Below are 18,782 nucleotides of genomic sequence, written 5' to 3' on the forward strand. Positions count from 1 at the left end.
CAAAGCCCACTGCCGTTGAGTCGATTCAAACTCATAGTGACCCTAAAGGACAAAGTAGAACTGCCTTGCCCCATAGGGTTTCCAAGGAACACCTGGTGGATTTGAACTGCCAACCTTTTGGTTAGCGGCTGAGCTCTTAACCACTTGGCCACCAGGGTTTCCACAGGCAAGATGTAATATACAGGTTAATGGTATCTCACAACAGGGTTATACGACTCCCCCGCCCCCACAGGAGAACATCTGGGGCCTCACAAAGGGCTAACAGGTGAGTGAGTTCTGGTGAATCTTTAGTCACTAATAAAAAAATTAATACAAAGACAATATTCAGCAGAATTTACATAGGACCATTTTGTTTATCAACAGGCTAGTAGGGAGGTTTTCAAATTGCTTAGTGCAGCCCCCTGGGAGACTGGGGATGGGGGTCTACCTGGGAAAGCAGCAGAGAGAACACTTAAAGCCTGATTTCTGTACAAGCACCCACAAAGATACGCTCCCAGGGATTCAAATGCTAACTGGTGCCTAGCTCAGGATGGAGGGTAACTATCTCAAGGAAACTTTAGCTCTTTTTAGATAATGTTCAAATTATTTTCAACGAGAATGTATTAATTTTATTTTTTCATCACCAGAGGAAAAAAAATAAATAAACGACAGCAACAACCATCAGTCATGGCTAGAAAGCAGGGGAGAAATTAAATGAGGACCCTAGGCACACTGACACGCTCAGGTTCCTGAGGCGAGCAGGGCACCCCCACAGGAAAGAGGTTCTTGTGGACAGGATTTGTACACTCAGAGGTCTAAGGAGAATCAAGGCAGGTGAATCCCCAATACGAATGAGACCCCAGAATGTAACGGGGGCGTGTCCCCCAGCTGCAGAGAGAACATGGCTCCCACAACACACCAGGGCAGGCGCAGGGTAAGAATGGCGGCAGCACAGTGTCTCACACAAACTTACTCATTTGGTCTGAATCTTAAATATGACCCCAACAAAGGAATCACAGGTTGGGATTTGAAAAACCAGCCAGATAAAGAATTTGTAATTTTATAAGGCAGACTTTCTACAAACGTAATTTTTAGGTTTGTGGAGAAAAAGGGCATGCTGCATAGTGGTTAAGTGCTACAGCTGCCAATCAAGAGGTCGGCAGTTCAAATCCGCCAGGTGCTCCTTGGAAACTCTATGGGGCAGTTCTATTCTGTCCTATAGGGTCGCTATGAGTTGGAATCGACTCGACAGCAGCGGGTTTGGTGTTTTTTTTGTATGTTATATATATATAATTTATAGCATGTCTTTCTTCTGTACATTAGATTAAGTCTCTGGGTGATGCAAATGGTTAAGCACTCAACTACTAGCCTAAAGGTCGGCAGAGGCACCTTGGAAGAAGGGCCTGGCAGTCTGCTTCGGCAAGGTCACAGCCTTGAAAACTCTATGGAGCAGTCCTACTCTGCACACGTGGGGTCGCCAAGAGTCAGAATCGACTTGATAGCAACTAACGACAACAAATGCTAGGTTAACCTAACCACAAAAGATAAACTTCTAATTAGATTCAATTCTATATTAGTCTTTTAAATGAAGATTCATAGTTCAATGGTTATAGCATAATTAATCTATAATAAAGATGGATTTATCAAGATTGGACAAGACTAATATCTAGAAGAAAGCAGGGGTCACAGTGAGTTGGAATTGACTCAAAGGCAACAGGTTTTTGTTTCTGGTTTTAAGAAGAAAGCACAGATGTGTGTATACAATATATTCTACAGAGTTCTCTAAAAATGTTTAAAACAGACCAGAAGTTAAGAAGGTTAAATTTCAGTTATTGAGAAAATTAAGTCAAATGTAACAGTGGATAATGAAGGTATTGCTTTCCTAACACTATGATTCGAGAATGGCGTATAATATTCCAGAACAAAGAAATTACTAATTGGTTTGGTCTAGTTTGAGCTAATTATCAAAACCAAAGCAATCCAAACTTGCTTCTGCTACGTTAGTTAACTGATTCAGTACATCACACAATCGAATCTGTAATTCTAGTCTCTCTCTTCAGAGTAGTCAGCTCTAGGGCTCGCTCACACTGCTCAGCTCTTTCTGACCTTTGAGGTGCTGCCTCATGGTGACAGTACCGCTCTCCATTCCTGGTGACTGCCAAGGGCTGGTCATCACAGTTGGCCAGGCAACTGAGTCTGGGTCTGGAGATCGGACGCTGGAGTCAGATGTGACCAACCTCTGCCATGTCCTAGCTCTGTGACCTGGGCTGTTATTTCTCTCTCTGAGCATTCATCTCCTCTCTTACAGGGTTGTTTGGAAGTACAGGAGGTGTGTGAAATAGTAGATGCTTGATAAACGTCTGCTGGGAGTACAGATCCCGGGCACAGCCCTGCGATTCACTAGCTATGCAGCCTGGGGCACTTGGCAAACTTTCACAGCTTCAGTTTACTCCTCTGTACACTGGAGAGAACACCATCAACAGTATACAGTGGCAACATCTACAAATAATAAATTTGAGGGCCTAGTACGGGGCCTGGCACAAAAGCTGTCGATGAGTGAGAATGCTGCTCTGAGGCCTCCTGACTTTGGGCAGGGGGCTAGGGCCTGGGGATGGAGGTATGAGCCAGGCCACTCTGGCCCTGCCTCACTGGCTTACAAGCTAGAGCAGGGGTTAGAGCACCAACAGTCATACTATTTGTGATGGTTAACGTCGTGTGTCAACTTGGCTGGGCCATGATTCTCAGTGGTTTGGCAGTTATGTAACGAGGTACTTTGGCAGTTATACAATGATGCAATCGTCCTCCATGATGTGATTTGATGCAATGAGCCAACCAGTTGTAAGGGGAGTTTCCTTGGGGGCATGGCCTGAATCCAATATATATTTCGATGTTCTAATAAAGCTTGCTTGCTAGCCTCTGGATCCTGTCTCTGGCTCATCATTATCTGACCTTCGGTTCTTGAGACTTGAGCCAGTGGCCTGCTGTACTGCCTGCCAATCTTGGGATTTCTAGGCCTCTATAGCCTGTGAGGCAGCAGCCTGCCATCTGCTGATCTTGGATTCCTCAGCCTCCGTAGCCCATGAGCCAGCGGCCTGTCGTCTGACCTGCCCATCTTGGGTTCGTCAGCCCCTACAGCTACGTGAATCAGGAGAAGCCTCTAGCCTGATGCCTGACCCACGGATCTGGGACTTGCCAGCCTCTACAACTGCATGAGCCATTTCCTTAAGGTAAATCTCTCTCTGTATATATATACACGTGCTTCACTGGTTTTGCTTCTCTGGAGCACCCAGCCTAGGACACTATTCCTACAATATAATCCTGTCATTCTGTATTATCTCATTCAAGTTCAGCCAGAAATTCAGAACCACCATCTCACAGGCAGCTAATTTTGATCTGAACCAGTAATAACAGAGAGTTGCAGAAAAATTTAAACCTTGATGCTGCTCCCATTTTCTTTTTCTTGTTGCTGTCGAGTCGATTTTGACTTGTAGTGACCCGACAGAACAGAGGAGAAATGCCCCATATGGTTTCCAAGGAGCGCCTGGTGGATTCAAACTGCCAACCTTTTGGTTAGCACCCAGACTCTTAACCACTACGCCACCAGGGTTTCCACTGGTGGTGTTCATTAATGAGTTACGTAGCAGCACCGTTGGACTGATCTATGTATCATGTACATGTACCTATGTACACAGATCTGTGTACAACTATCTATGTACATAGATCAAGAGGCAGTTATTAAAGGGTGTACTGAGTGGTTTAAAGTCAGGAAAGGTGTGTATCAGGGTTGTATTCTTTCACCATACCTATTCGATCTGTATGCTGGGCAAATAATCTAAGAAGCTGGACTATATGAAGAAGAACGGGGCATCAGGATTGGAGGAAGGCTCATTAACAACTTTCGTTACGCAGATGACACAACCTTGCTTGCTGAAAGTGAAGAGGACGTGAAGCACTTACTGATGAAGATCAAAGACTACAGCCTTCAGTATGGACTGCACCTCAACATAAAGAAAACAAAAATCCTTACAACTGGACCAATAAGCCACATCATGATAAACGGAAAAAAGGTTGACATTGTGAAGGATTTCATTTTACTTGGATTTGCAATCAACACGCATGGAAGCAGCAGTCAAGAAATCAAAAGACGTATTGCACTGGGCAAATCTGCTGCAAAAGACCTCTTTAAAGTGTTGAAAAACAAAGATGTCATCTTGCGGACTAAGATGCGCCTGACCCAAGCCATGGTGTTTTCAATTGCATCATATTCATGTGAAGGCTGGACAATGAATAAGGAAGACCTAAGAATTGATGCCTTTGAATTGCGGTGCTGGCGAAGAATACTGACTATACATACCACGGGCTGCCAAAAGGACGAACAGATCTGTCCTGGGAGATGTACAGCCAGAACGCTCCTTAGAAGCAAGGATGGCGAGACTGCATCTTACATACTTTGGATGTGTTGTCAGGAGGGATCAGTCCCTAGAGAACATCACACTTGATAAAGTAGAAGGTCAGCGAAAAAGAGGAAGACCCTCAATGAGATGGACTGACACAGTGGCTGCAACAATGGGCTCAAGTGTAACAAGGACTGTGAGGACGGCGTAGGAGGTGGCAGTGTCCCGTTCTGTTGCGCACAGGGTCACTCTGGGTCGGAGCCGACTCGACAGCACCTACCAACAGCTGGTGCGTTATTTAGAATTCAGAAAGCTTTTTGTTTGTTTGTTTACAAGGACATTTATAATTCTGACCTGTTCTAAGGCTAGTTAGTACAGTTACTGACAAACTGTACCCAGAGGAAGAATATTTTAGAAACGATAAAAACCCAGTAGAGTCTGGAGTTGGCGAGGAAGATCTCACTGGGACAGTGATAGGAAACAGTAATTCTGTAGCAGCAGCGCGGTACACTTCACCATCACTGTACAGTGAGCAATTTGCTACTGTTCGTGGAGAAAACAATGACAACAGAAGATAGCTGATATTGAATCTGGTTGTAAAAAGTTCACAAAACGTTAAAAAAGGAAATGGATGATGCAGAACATTTTGGCAATTCTGTACTTTTAAACGGCAATTTAAATGAGAAATCACTGCTCCTTACTCAAGATCATAAATTCAAATACAACTATGCACCACAAGCCCTTTGGGCCCTTCTAAAAATGAGCGTCATGTAAATTCACAGTGTTCCTGAGTATAAGAGAGAAAAAGTTCCTTTTCCTGTGCTGTCCTTTCATATTTACTTTATATTAAATCCATCTTGTCATATTTACTTTATATTAAATCCATCTTTTAATGTGACTCCAGTACAGAGGCAATCCCTGGGCGGTGCAAAGGTTTTGTGCTTGACTACCAACCAAAAGGCTGGCAGTTCACCACGAGGCTGTGGTGTCACGGCAGAAAGTCCTGGCAACCTACTGCCATAACAATCACAGATAGGAGAACCCTATGGAGCAGTCTACCCTGTAAGGGATGGGGTCAGCACGAGTCAGAACGGACTCCAGGGCAACAGGTTACAGGCAGTTTAGTGCAGAGGCACTAAAGCCAAGTGCACTGGGGGCAGAAGCCCTGGTACCCCTCAGCTTCCATCTTTACCACTGATGCCAGACCAAGACAAGCCACTCAACGCGTACTACGAGCCTCAGTGTTTTCATCTGTAAACTAATACCTGTCCTGCTGAAGTATGACATTCAGATGACGTAATATACATACACTTTACTTGGAAAACTATAAAATGTCAAACAAAAACAGAGTCTCCACAGTGGCACTGCCTGAGTGAACCCTTGGTCACGAGGATCTCTATAGTTCATGCCTGCGGGTACAACTGTGTACATGTGACATTCCAATATAAAACAAAACTTAAAAATAACAGCTGTGAATACAGTTAGCCTTTGCTGAGCACCGACTGTGTGCTGGGCCCTGAGCTGAGCCCTATCCGAGCATCATCTCGCTCCTCTTCACAGCAGCTTTCGGAGGCAGGGTGTCTCAGTTTAAGTACGAGATGCCTGAGGCTTAAAGACGGGAAGTGGTTTGCGCAAAGTTAACCAGAGCTGGTTTATGACTCCGGAGTGTGTGCTCCTCACCACTAGAAAGCACCTAAACATGTCAAGTCTGCAATGAAGATGCTCCCAGTGTCGCTCCCACTGTGCTCATTCTGAATCGCCAGGAAATCACAGTAAGAACTGTGTGCTTCCGCCAATACCCATAAGACAGCAGCAAACCCTGGACTTGGAGAATTTAAGAAAAGAGAAAGTTTTACATATCAATAGACAAAGGAGGAACAGAGAAAGAACATGTCCCTTTTTACCATAAGGAAAAGCTGGCAATGAGGAACCGGAGACTTTAAAGACATCCAGTGCCCTTTGGTCGGATCGCCTGTATCAGCGTAATCCTTGTTTAGCAGAAATCAAACTGAAGGAAAACTGTAATGCATTGCTAATAAAACTTACATTAACATCCTTTAGGCAGTTTTTTAGAGTAGGCAAATGCCAATGAAATGCAGATGTAAAACCAGTGATAAATGAAGAATTTCACAACGAATAATAAAAAGTCAGCACAAAATCTAAGTTAGATTCTGTTTTTTAACCATCAATTAAAAACTTAGTCATCTTCATCATAAACAGTTTGATCTGTCCTAAAATGTAGCCCCCCACAAATATAAATAAACTTACCTTTGGTTTTTTGATCAGCAGCCTGGGGGAAAAAAAAAAAAATCAGAAACTCTTTAGGAATAATAACCTGTAGGATGGACCCATCTATGAAAGTATGTAAGTGGACTTCTAATACTAGAATTTTAAAATCACGATTTTGTCCAGCTAATTTTATCATTTATTATTGGGGAAAAACATACAATTGCCTACATGCTATCGATTACATGCCAACAACAATCTAAAGGCAAAAAAAAACCCACCCTGGAAAGCTCCTTTGAGCTCTATTGTGATACGGCCTGGGAGGTATGCAGCTTCAACTATAAAACGTATGAAACTAGGCAAGAGCAAAAACAAACGGCCTTACTTCGTATTTTAAATACCATGAAACCCAAGCATGTCTACAAAGGTTTACAGTGGGACTTTTAATTTTTAGGATCTACTAATAGAATTTTGTAGAAGAACGCTTGCTGAAGTTGCAGCAGTTATTCCGAGCTTTTCTGACAACATCAGCCAGACAGCCCTTCCCCCCCAACCCTGGGCAGCCCTTTCCCCCCCAACCCTGGGCAGCTCGCTTCAAGCGGGACAGCGTGGACATTCGCCACTTCCATCAACCTTTACACATAGCAGCTCCGGTACCTCTCGGCCCTGAAGGAAGGCAATTTGTGGCGGTCGTCCTACGTTTATCTCACTAGCACATTAGCTATTCTCCACTAATTACAGATTTAGTATCTTGATTTCAAAAGCAGAATGAAACTTAGTAATGCAATGGCTATGATCATAGGGATGAGACACAATGATTCTCAAAACAAGGAAGATCAGGAGTAACTCTAGCCAAACCTTTTTCTGAGCACCTTCCTTCTTTTTCTTTTCTTCCTGCTTTTTCTTTTTCTTTTCTTCCATCAAACGTTCCTCTTCTTGTGTTTTTTGTTCTTTCTCCCTGTCGAATATAAAGAAAAGTGGTATTAGTACGATGTCCATTTTAAATCGAAAATTGAGAGAAGCATTAGCAGCAGGAAGTTTTAAGGCAGCTGAGTCGCATATGGTGTAAGGAAGGACCCTTGAAGGACAGCTGTTAAGACATAGACATTCACCCCCATCACAGGCACCCTTTGAGAACGACAGCAAGTTGCCCTGACTTCTTCAGTGGCTCATTCATTCAGCCCATATTTGTTGAGCACCAACCTACTATCAGGCATTGTGTTCGGAGAGGAAGGTACAGAATAGAATGGGGTAAGATGCAGTTCCCACAGTTCAGCCCCAGAATATTATTTTTCAAAGTGTTGTCTCAGGGACCACAATCATCAGAATCATCTGGGTACCTGTTTAAAATGTAGAGTCCCAGCGGAGGGAGGGGTGGAGCGCAGGGCATCTTTAGGGCAGTGAGGCTACTCTGCATGATACTGTAATGGTGGACACACAACATCATGCATTTGTTAAAACACACAGGGCTATATAACACACAGAGTGAAGCATGATGTAAACCAAGGACTTTAGTTAATAGTAACATATCAATATGGTTCACCAACTGCAACAAACATAGCACATGGATGAAAGACGTTAATAACAGGAGAGTGTGCGCAGTGGGAAGGTCATACACGGAACTGTGTACTTTCTCCACAATTTTTCTGTAAACCTAAAACTGCTTTAAGTACACAATATGGTAAATTTAAAGCCCACGAAATCGCTTACGCTTTCCCGCCCACGCCCATGTCTACATGAGAAAGAGTAGTTCAGATATGTGCTCTTAATAAAGCTTTATCTAATCTCCCCCTAGCTAGCAGTAATCTCTTCTACCTCTAACCCCCAGTGTGCAATTTCTGTTATATCATTAATAATTTTTTTAAATCAACATTTAATCGCATTTTTATTTTATAAAGTAATAAGTGCTCATGGGGGGGAAAAGCCATAAACAGTACAAAAAGATACATAATGAAAAGTAAGACTGCTGTTCCAACACCCCCACGGCCCTCTGCTTAGAGGTTAACAAAATGTTAGCAGTTTCTTGGATATCTTTAGGGTATCTCTACATACGACTATACATGTACTCATCCTTTTTTTTTTTAAATAACAAATGCAAACAGACTATTCACTCTTCTGTGTTACTCTTTTTTCACTTAATTATATACCCCACGTATACAGGGAAGCTATATTCCTCCCCAGCTCTAAATAACGTATGTGGATGGCTAGGCTCTCGGCTCACCAATTTGAGACATTAACAATTAGTGTAATGACGGATGTGGATATGGCTCTTAGAGCACCCCCATTTTACCATCCATTACTACTTTTAGTTAAATCAATAAACAGCATTTACTTACAAAGAATATCTAAATATTTGCTGCAGAGTTAGAATATATACTGGGATTACACTTTACCTTTTGTGCAGCTGTTTTTTTCTTTTCTTTTTTTTTTTAAGTTCCCAATTGTGTTTCTTTTCCTCTTACAGTATTTTCCTTACAAAAATCCTGTTTTTGTATGCTTCCCTCCAAAATTTAAAACATGAATCCCCACCCCCCCCCACCCACTCCCAAATCTACCTTCCAGGGCCTTCAGTCCTGCTCTGTCTGGGCTGGGAGTGCTCTGCCAGTTTTCTTGTATCATAGCTTAATGATTCTTTAATATAAACTTCTGTCTGTACCACTGTGTGATTTCTGTTTTCTGACTGGACCCAGACTGATAGAGCAGAAAGGAGGAATTAACAGACTAAGCAGAAGGAACAAAATGTACAAATGCCTCAGCAAAACATCATCATCTATTAACACTGATTTGACTTTATTAACTCAGCCATCCTGTGACTTCCCTTGTCTTACACCTTCCTAAATTACTCCCTCGATGTGCTGGAAAACATCGTCAAGTATCTTCTCAAGAAAGAACGTGTGAGAGGTTGATTTTTGGAGACCATATATGTTTGAAAACAGTTTTAGGCTGCCTTTTTGTTTGAATGGTGGCTTGGCTAAGCAGAGAATTCCACTGTTCTAGCATGTCTGATTTTTTTGATTCTCAATCCGTTTTAGGTGATATATTTTTTCTATGGAAGCTTATAGCATCTCTTTATCCCTTGGGTTCTGAAATTTCATGATGATGTACCTTGGTGTCTCCCCCCCACCCCTCATTATTTGTGCTTTGCATTTGGTTGACTCTTTCAACATAAAAATATAATTTCAGCTATTTTCTTGAAAATGTTTTCTGTTTTCTAAATAACAACATACTGAGCCTCCTGGTTTGATTCTCTATAACTTTTCTATTTTCTACTCCATGCCTTTCTGTTATTGTTATTCTATTTTCTGCGTGCTTGGCTCTACTTGGTCTTCTAATCTTTGCACTGTGCTTCTTAATGACGTTCTTGTTTTCTAATTGCTCCTTCTCCACATTTTGTTTTCGTATTATGGATGCGAAATCATCTCTGTTCTATCTGAGGATATTAGGGTTTTTCTGAAGCTTTTTTGTTTCCTACATTACCTGTTTCTTCTGTGGACTCTTCTTCTCTTAGACTCTCTTTGATGTGGGAAGTTTTCTGCAACTGTTTGCTAATCATTGGTTGTCTCTGTTCAGGCTTAAGTGTTGATGTTGTTGTTAGGTGCTGTTGAGTCAGTTCTAATTCATACTGACCCTATGTACAGAAGAACAAAACACTGCCCGATCCTGAACCATCCCCGCAATCCTTGCTATGCTTGAACCTATTGTTGTAGCCACCATGTCAATTTATCTTGTGAAGATCTTCCTCTTTTTTGCTGACCCTCTCTATTTATCAAGCATGTTATCCTTCCCCAGGGACTGGTCCCTCCTGATAACATGTCCAATGTATGTGAGACGAAGTCTCGCCATCCTCATTTCCAAGGAGCACTCTGGCTGTATGTATTTCTTCCAAGAGACTTGTTTGTTCTTTTGGCAGTCCGTGGTATGTTCAATATTCTTCAGCAACACATAATTCAAAGGCATCAATTCTTCGGTCTTCCTTATTCATTGTTCAGCTTTCGCATGCATATATGATGACTGAAACTATCATGGCTTGGGTCAGGTGCACCTTAGTCCTCAAAGTGACATCTTGCTTTTTAAGACTTTAAAGAGGTCTTCTGAAGCAGATTTACCCCCAGCTTCCTTTAGTCCTCCTGTTGGTAACTGTTCCCTCATTTCACCTGGAGTCCCACTCCCACACTCACTCTCAATCTGTGGACGTTCAGGGGCAGTGGCTCAGGGATGACACTTTTGCTGGGTCTGGACTTAACAGAACCTCAGGGCTGAAAGGTGCTGCAGCATCTCTCAAACCCACAGGCCCTGGAAATGAGGCCAACACCAAGGAAGTGAAGCTGAGAAACGGAAAAAAACACGAAGTCTTGGCGACAGAGGTCCTCCAGGTCTACAGCCTCATACTCTTAGGTTGCTCCCCAGTAATGCTGACAGCAGGAGAGTCACACCAGGCCAATCAAGACACTCCTTGGGATTTGCAAACTGAATGGAGTGGCCAACAGCTAGATCAGATTCATCTCACTGACCATACCCTTAAGAACCTGTCCACTGGGGCCAGTTACCTAGATTCTCCAGGCCACAGTGGGCCCCTGCCCTTTCTTAGCTCGGCCCTTCTGTTTTTCCTTCAGTTCTGTCAGTTACCTCACATCTTTCTAAAAGTTACATGGCAGTTCTTTCTGCTGCTTATAACCAAAGAATCCTGACACACAAATGGTTTCTAACAAATTTATTTATTTAAACCTATTGTTGTTAGTTGCTGTCCAATCGGCTCTTACTTATGTCAACCTTATGAATAACGGAACTAAATGTTGCCTGGTCTTGCATCACCTTCATGATCGTTGGTATATTTTAGTCCATTTTTACAGCTATCGTGTCAATCCATCTCATTGAGGGTTTCCCTCATTTTTGTTAGCCCTCTACTTTACCACAAACATGACGTCCTTTTTCAGCAACTGGTCTTTCCTGATGACGTGTCCAAAGTAGTCAAGTTGAAATCTTGTCACCCTTGCTTCTAAGGAGCATTCTGGTTGTATTTCTTCTAAGATTTGTTTGTTCTTCTGGTAGTTTACAGTATATTCAACATTCTTTGCCAACAGCGCAGTTCAAAGGCATCAATTCTTGTTTTCGTTATGCAACTTTTGCACGTAAATGAGGTGACTGAAAAGACCATGGCTTGGGTCAGACGCATCTTAGTCATCAAAGTGACATTTTTGCTTTTTAAAACTTTTGCAGCAGATTTTCCCAATGCAGTATGTCCATTTGGTTTCTGGACTGATGCGTCCATGGATATTGATTGCTGATCCAAGTAGAATGAAACCACTGACAACTTCAACTTCTTCTCCATTTATTATGATGTTGTATATCAGTCCAATTTGAGGATTTTTGTTTTCTTCATGTACAGGTGTAATCCATACTGAAGGCTGTAATCTTTGACCTTTATCAGTTAAGTACTTAACGTCATCTTCATTTTCAGCAAGCAAGTTTGTGTCATCTGCATATCGCAGGCTGGTAATGAGTCTTATTCCAAACCTGATGCTTTGTTCTTCGTATAGCCCAGTTTCTTGGATTATTTTGTCAACATGCAGCTTGAGTGAGGTGAAAGGATACAACCCATTGTATACCTTTTCCAATTCTGAATGATTCAGTATCCCCTTTCTGTCTGAACAACTTCCTCCCTCTCCATGGACAGGTTCCGCATGAGCACAAGGAAGTGATCTGAAATTCCCACTCTTAGCAAATTGAAACCTAAACTTAACTTAGTAGTTTGAAAACCTGACTGAATTCAGCACTATTTAATTACAATTTGTCTCAAAACTAATTAGGTTCAGTAAACATTTTCACCACTATAGAAACTGTAGTATTACTTACTACATTAACATGTAAATTACAAGTATAAGAGTTTTAAGTGCCGTTTTGTGAAAAACCTTTTCTATATTTCATTTGAGTTTAGATTAGCCTTGAATTAAGTCACAAAGTAATGCTATTACCTTTTATTGGAGCTCCATTTTCTTAGTCAACTTACTTATGGACACTTGAACGTACTTTAAATATATTTAACATAATAGAAGAAAATCCCTAACTAGTCTGAAAGACAGTAATCTTTGCTGTCAGGTCTTGGTGTGCTATGGAGCAGTTAATAAGAATCACCAGGATGTATGCACGTGTTTTAAAAAATATCATTGTTTGCTGGAAATTTAAAAGCTTGTAGTGTGTAGCCAATGATCAGCGTAATGCCTTTCCCAAAAGTGCCTACCTCCAACTACAAAGGAGTTTGGAGTTGGGGAGCTGTGCTGGTTATTATTTATTGCCTCTCGAGCTCCAACCTCCTCTTTTTGTTTGCTCTGTGAAAATGCATCTGGGACCTTTACGTTTTCTTCCTCTGCCAATCGGCATGATGTTAAGCATTTTCAGTAGAGGGTGCTAGAGAGACACAGTTGGAAAAAAAAGTTTTGCATCCAGGTTCCAGTGCGCGTGCTTGCCAGGCTCCCCAGGCTCCCGCCGCGGGTTTGACTTCCCCAGTGCCCAGCTCCTGCAACAGTGGCGACTTCTCCAGCACCTGTGGCCAGCAGCCTCCCCTGTCAACCTCTGCTGAGGGGATTGTAGCAGAGTGCCTCCAACAAGACCCTTTCCTGTGAGCGGCTTTCACCTGAGAAGGTGGATTTCTGGCAAGTTCTGCCAGCACGGCATCGATGAGTTCTCTGCGTCCAGTGAGCACAGCGTGACCTCTCCAGTGAGGTCTGGAGCTCGGCCTTGAGGGCTCCAACTCAGCCCTGGAGGCAGTGGCTACTCCTTATAGCTGCTATTCCTCTATCCTTTAGGGTTCTCTTTACTTCTTGCCAGCCAATCCCTCGTTGCTCTGAGTCTGTAAATGTTCCCTGTTCACATTACTGCATGGTGTCCTCCTGACTGAACCTGCACTGACAGGAAACCTCAAATTAGAGCCTTTTCACCCTGCCAATCAGCCAGAGACTTTTAAATACTGGAGCTGGGTATACCAATAAATAAATAAATAAAATTCACAGATTTGCCCAAACAATGAATAAATTACATCAAAATAAATGGCAAGTTAAATTTAATTAACAACTCACAGACCTGAAATACCAAACTAGACAGACGAGTAACTCTATTTGCCTGAACTTGGCTAATATCACTTGTCCAGGATTTTCTAACTCCATGACATATCTATGTTCCAAAACCTGCAGCACACCTGGACAAGCTGAGAAGCAGCTCTACACCACGATCACAAAAAAGGAGCACAAATCCCAGCCACACACAACTGTAGCCCAGTCACTTCAGTGAGGAAACGGAGGCCAGGGGCAGCTGTTCGATGCAAGAACTGGCCTGGAGATGGTCTGTGAACTAAGATGACTACTGTGTTTCAGGAGCTCAAAGCTGGATTCTGATTTCAGAAAGCAGCAAGTACGTAAGACCTGGGCAGAAACAGCTGTATGACAACCTGCACGAGGGAAAAGTCAAATATAAAAAGAGCTGATACTGCCATCCACCCAGCCCCCGATCGAGAAACTTCTCTGAAGCCCAGGGTTTGGATGTGAGGACAGTAGCAGGCTGAGGGTATGAGCTGAAGTTATAAGCTGATAAAGATCTCAAAGGCCTACCTACACAGTTTCTATAGTGAAACTAAAAGCAGGGGAGAAAAAAATGTGACCAATTGTATTGTGCAGGGGAAAAAAACAAAACAGGTAACTAAAAGGGTTATTGATACTTCACATTAAAAATGTGAAATGTAGAAACTCAGATTTCAGAAATGATGAAGAGAATTACTGGAAAAAATTCAATTGTTGAAAAAATTTCAATTGATTTTCTATTTTATTTTCAAGCAAACCAGGTTCATATGCCAACAAAATTGTCTGGGTAGAGATCCTAGGGAGTCAACCAAATTATGAAAGAGTGTTCTATTATCTGCCACATCGCTCTTATGTAATGAGGGTTAATCTTAGCCGTTCATTCAACAAACAGCATACAGTTTACCGGACCAAATTGGACCTGCTCAGTCTCGTACTGCGTGTACTAACAAGTACTTACTAGTTACAAATAGTTGTTTCTGTGCCTTAAACTACTGCCTTGGGATTACCGTCTTAAATCAACTCTAATGCCCAAAGTGTAAATCTGTATGGACTATGTACTTGATACCGTGTCCGCACATGGATTTTAAAAAGCAAAGGTTTCCTACTGCTCTCAAAGTCATCTTACTGCTAGTTGCCGCCATTTTGGCTTTCGGATTTTCTAAAAAATACAAAACAAAGCAAAACAAGAAGTCTAGAGTTTACCTCTTCAAAAGACTTCGGTGGAACCACATGTATGCAGAGCTAACCTATAATTTGCCCCACAGTAAAAAACAATTAGCAATTTACCACATTATGTTACTATTTATGATTCAATTCCTCTCTCTGTCCTTTACGAATCCTCATTAACCATGAGAACATACAACAGTTCCGTAAGGGGAGAGTTTCCCTACCACTTAGGTCCAAAAGTAAGTTTCGCAGCTGGTACCTCACCCAGGCAGCACAGAAAAAACCACTGGACAGCTCCCTCCCTGTCCTGGAGCACAGGTAAAACCAAAAACCAAACCCACTGCCCTCAAGTCCAGCTCATAGCAACCCTATAGGACAGAGAAGCTACCCATAGTTTCCTAGTAGATTTAAATTGCCAACCTTTTCGTTAGCAGCCGTAGCTCTTAACCACCATGCCACCAGGGTTTCCTAGAGCATAGGCAAGGTACCAAAAAACCCAAACCAAACCCACTGCCAGTGAGTTGATTCCAACTCACAGCAGGTCTTTTTATAGGACGGAGTAAAACTGCCCCGTAGGGTTTCCAAGGCTGAAATCTTCACGAAAGTAGACTGTCACATCCTTCTCTTGCAGCAGCTGTTCTGAACCACTGACCTTTTTGGTTAGCAGCCAAGTGCTTCATCACTGTACCACCAGGACTCCTTCCTATAGGCAAGAGTAGGATCTAACAACCAAAAGCATGATGGGAAAACCCAGTGAATTCTCCAAAAGTCAGCAATTCTCTAGGAAGCCAAGGCAACACAGTACATGAAGGTTTCTGATAGTTTTGCTTGATTCACACAAAGGTAAACACAGAAAATCAAATAACTCTCCATAAATACTAAGTTCCAACTGAAGAAATATTAGGGCGACAGAGAGCCTGAGGTCACATTCTTTGGAAAAATTAATGACAGCAATATCTCTCAAAAATAAAGAGATGATACCACCATCCACCCAGCCCCAGACCTAGAATAGCTGTCATTTACTAAGCACAGAGCTAGAAGGCCTTTTAAATAGATCTCATCCACGCCTCAAAACAACCTTCCTAAGATGGACATCATCCCATCTTAAAGGAGAGGAATCTGAATACAGAGGGTCTCAGTGAGTAGCCCAAGGTGACACAGTAAGTGTCAGAGCTGTTGTCCAAGTTGAGGTGTGACTGAGACCCAAGCATCTGCATATGCACTCTATGCAGGCCGAGTGACAGCTTCAGACTGAAAACGAACTGTGGGAAGGATGGCCACATTTTTAAGACACTGAAGAGCCTAACAAAAACAACCTCTTGGATAATGCATTAGTTAGAGTACAGGTACAGGTGACACTGCTATAAAAAAGAGATTCCAAAATACAATGTCCTCAAGACATATTTCTCCCCCCACAATCCAGGGGCTGGCTGACATCTCTATTCCATGAGGTCATTTAGAGACCTGGGTTCTTTTCATACTGTTGCCCCTCTTCCCTTATGGTACTATCTTTATCTTTGCCTCCCTGGTGAAAGCTGACTCATCAGCACCATGGCCACCTTTCCAGCCACAAAGAGGAGGGAAAATAAGAATTGGAGGGCAAATAATTTCTTTTGATTCATGCCCGGGAAGTTCACATATCACTTCTACTCACATCCAATTAATCACAACTTATTCACATGTCCATATCTAGATACGAGAAAGGCTGGGGGAGAAGGCTCTGGATGTGCTCGTCTGGAGCTTCTTCTAAAAGGAAGAGTGGGACAATGTATTCAGGGGGATAGTTAACAGTATCTGGAACCTACAGATGGCCCGCCCACTTCTACCTGGAGATAAAAGTGGTTATAATCAGGAACCAGTTGTTGTCGATTCCAATTCATGACAATCCCAGGTGTGTCAGAACGCTCCAGAGGATTTTCAATGGCTGACTTATCGGAAGTAGATCCCCAAGCCTTTCTTCCAAGGTGCCTCTGGATGAACTAGAGCCACCAACCTTTCGGTTAGCAATTAAGCATGTTAACACCAAGGGACTCCTAAAAATGGGTATGATATTCCTAAAACAAGAAGATATACATATACAGACACAATTTGAATGTGTGTTACCTGAACAAATGATACATAAATTAAGTACCCAAAAGTCAACTCTATAGAGTAAGATCAAAATGATGTTAGGCAGATCAAGATTCCTGCAGTGGCTACAGAGAAATCTTACTAATGCTTCCACGGAATGACTGAGCACCGCAGGTTCTCAGTAAACCTGCCAGAACAAATCTGTTACAAATACCACATTTTATCTAATCTAAGATGCCTTCAATTATTAGATACACCATTATTTTATGCACTACTAAGAAGGAAAAAATGCTGCCAACGACGTCACGATATGCCAATGGCGTCACGATATGCCAACGGCGTCACGATATGCCGCTGGCTCTAAGATGCATACCAAGTTCAGGGATGTTAAAAACAGGAAAAAGTCTTTCTTAGAACAAATGAAACATAATATACCTCTAAGGAAGCAATCTGAATTGATCTACCCTATGAAATTACTGGATAAAAACCAGAAAGACAAATTATTATAGTTGCTAATAGGCTACTTCTTAGGGTGGTGACATAAATAAATATATCCTATCAAGGTCATACCTATACTTCATGAGCTTTTAAAAAAAAAAAACGTAATTTTGTGGGAGAGAGAGACAACTAACTTCCCCAAACATCCATTACGATTGTGCTAAAAAAGTACAAGGTGCTATGAGAGCACACACAGGGGAGGGCTCTGGCCTCTCAGGATATCATGGAAGATTTCTATGGCCTGAGCTATGCTCTGAAGGACAGCTAGCCGAAAGGGTGGGGGAACAACAGGTACGAGAAAGCTCTATAACGAAAGAAATATGACATGTTCAATAAATGGCAAGATGACCAATGGGCCTAAAGCATAGCAAACAGCGGAAGAAATGGCTAGGATAGGTCTCCCAGGGTACAGTAAGGCTAATTTTTTAAAAATCTTTATCCTCAGAGCAATAAAAAATAAAAAAAAAAAATTTTTTTTTTTTTTTTGAGCAATACACAGCAGGAAATTTTGAGCAAGAAAATATCATATTTGTGTTTTTACAAGATCATTCCGTCTACTCTGTGGAGAATGGATCGTAAGAGAGAGTGGATAAGAGGAAGTCAATGAGTAGGTGACTGCAGTCAGAGAGCTGATTCTAGTTCAGTTTTGGGGAGTGGTAAAGGATCTGGGGACAGACAGTGCAAGGATCTGAAATTATTTAGGAGACAAAAGGAACAGGAGGTGGTGATTAATTGGACATGGGTGTCAGGAACAGCCACTGTCTCTCACCAGTGTGACTACATGTATGATGGCCAGTTCCCTGAGGTGAGCACTGGGGAAGGACATGTTGAGTATGATATGCTCGAGAGACACTAATGTGGGGAAGGGAGCTGGGAGCAGAATAACTAGCTCTGAAGTTCAGAGGAATGACCTGGCTGGAAGAAAACCTTGGGAGATGTCCACGTAGAGATTAAGTCAAAGCTACGGTCGTGGGTGAGATAAGGTAGAGAGGGGTTTACAGAGTAAAGAGACAAGAGGGTTGAGGACAGAGCCTTGAGGAACACCAGCATTTGAAGGTCAGGCTCAGAAGGATGAGCTACTCATTCACACATCCATCCATTATTTACGCATCAATTATTTATTAATAACTGACCACAAGGTGCCACGCACTGTTTTAGGTATAAGGATACCCAGCGAACAAGATCCATAAGATCCATATTCTCAAGGAGCTTACGTTCTAGTGGGTACACAAATTTTTTTAAAAAGTAAATGAACAAGGTAATTTCAGTATGAGCAAGTGTTGTAAATGGAATAGGCATTGTGGCTCAAAATTCCATGAGTGGCACTGGCATCAGTGATGAGATTTCCAAATTGATAAGTACTGGGAAAGTTCCAGAC

General features: G+C 42.2%; 1 protein-coding gene across 9 annotated transcripts in view; it reads right to left on the bottom strand.

Moving 5' to 3' along the window:
- TNRC6C (trinucleotide repeat containing adaptor 6C) overlaps positions 1-18,782 on the bottom strand; it is a 124,069-nt gene that overhangs the window by 86,770 nt on the left and 18,517 nt on the right. For 8 of the 9 annotated variants that reach the window (XM_064270650.1, XM_064270652.1, XM_064270651.1 and 5 more), the window contains 2 exons: positions 7,458-7,557; positions 6,642-6,663 (listed from right to left, as the gene is read on the bottom strand). In XM_064270650.1, the coding sequence (XP_064126720.1) occupies positions 6,642-6,663; positions 7,458-7,520 (85 nt within the window). In that variant the 5' untranslated portion in view covers positions 7,521-7,557. Of the gene's footprint in view, positions 1-6,641; positions 6,664-7,457; positions 7,558-18,782 lie in introns of those variants that run through there. The other variant, XM_064270653.1, reaches the window with a different exon arrangement.

The sequence above is a fragment of the Loxodonta africana genome, chromosome 18 (assembly GCF_030014295.1).
Source record: "Loxodonta africana isolate mLoxAfr1 chromosome 18, mLoxAfr1.hap2, whole genome shotgun sequence".
NCBI lineage: Eukaryota > Metazoa > Chordata > Mammalia > Proboscidea > Elephantidae > Loxodonta > Loxodonta africana.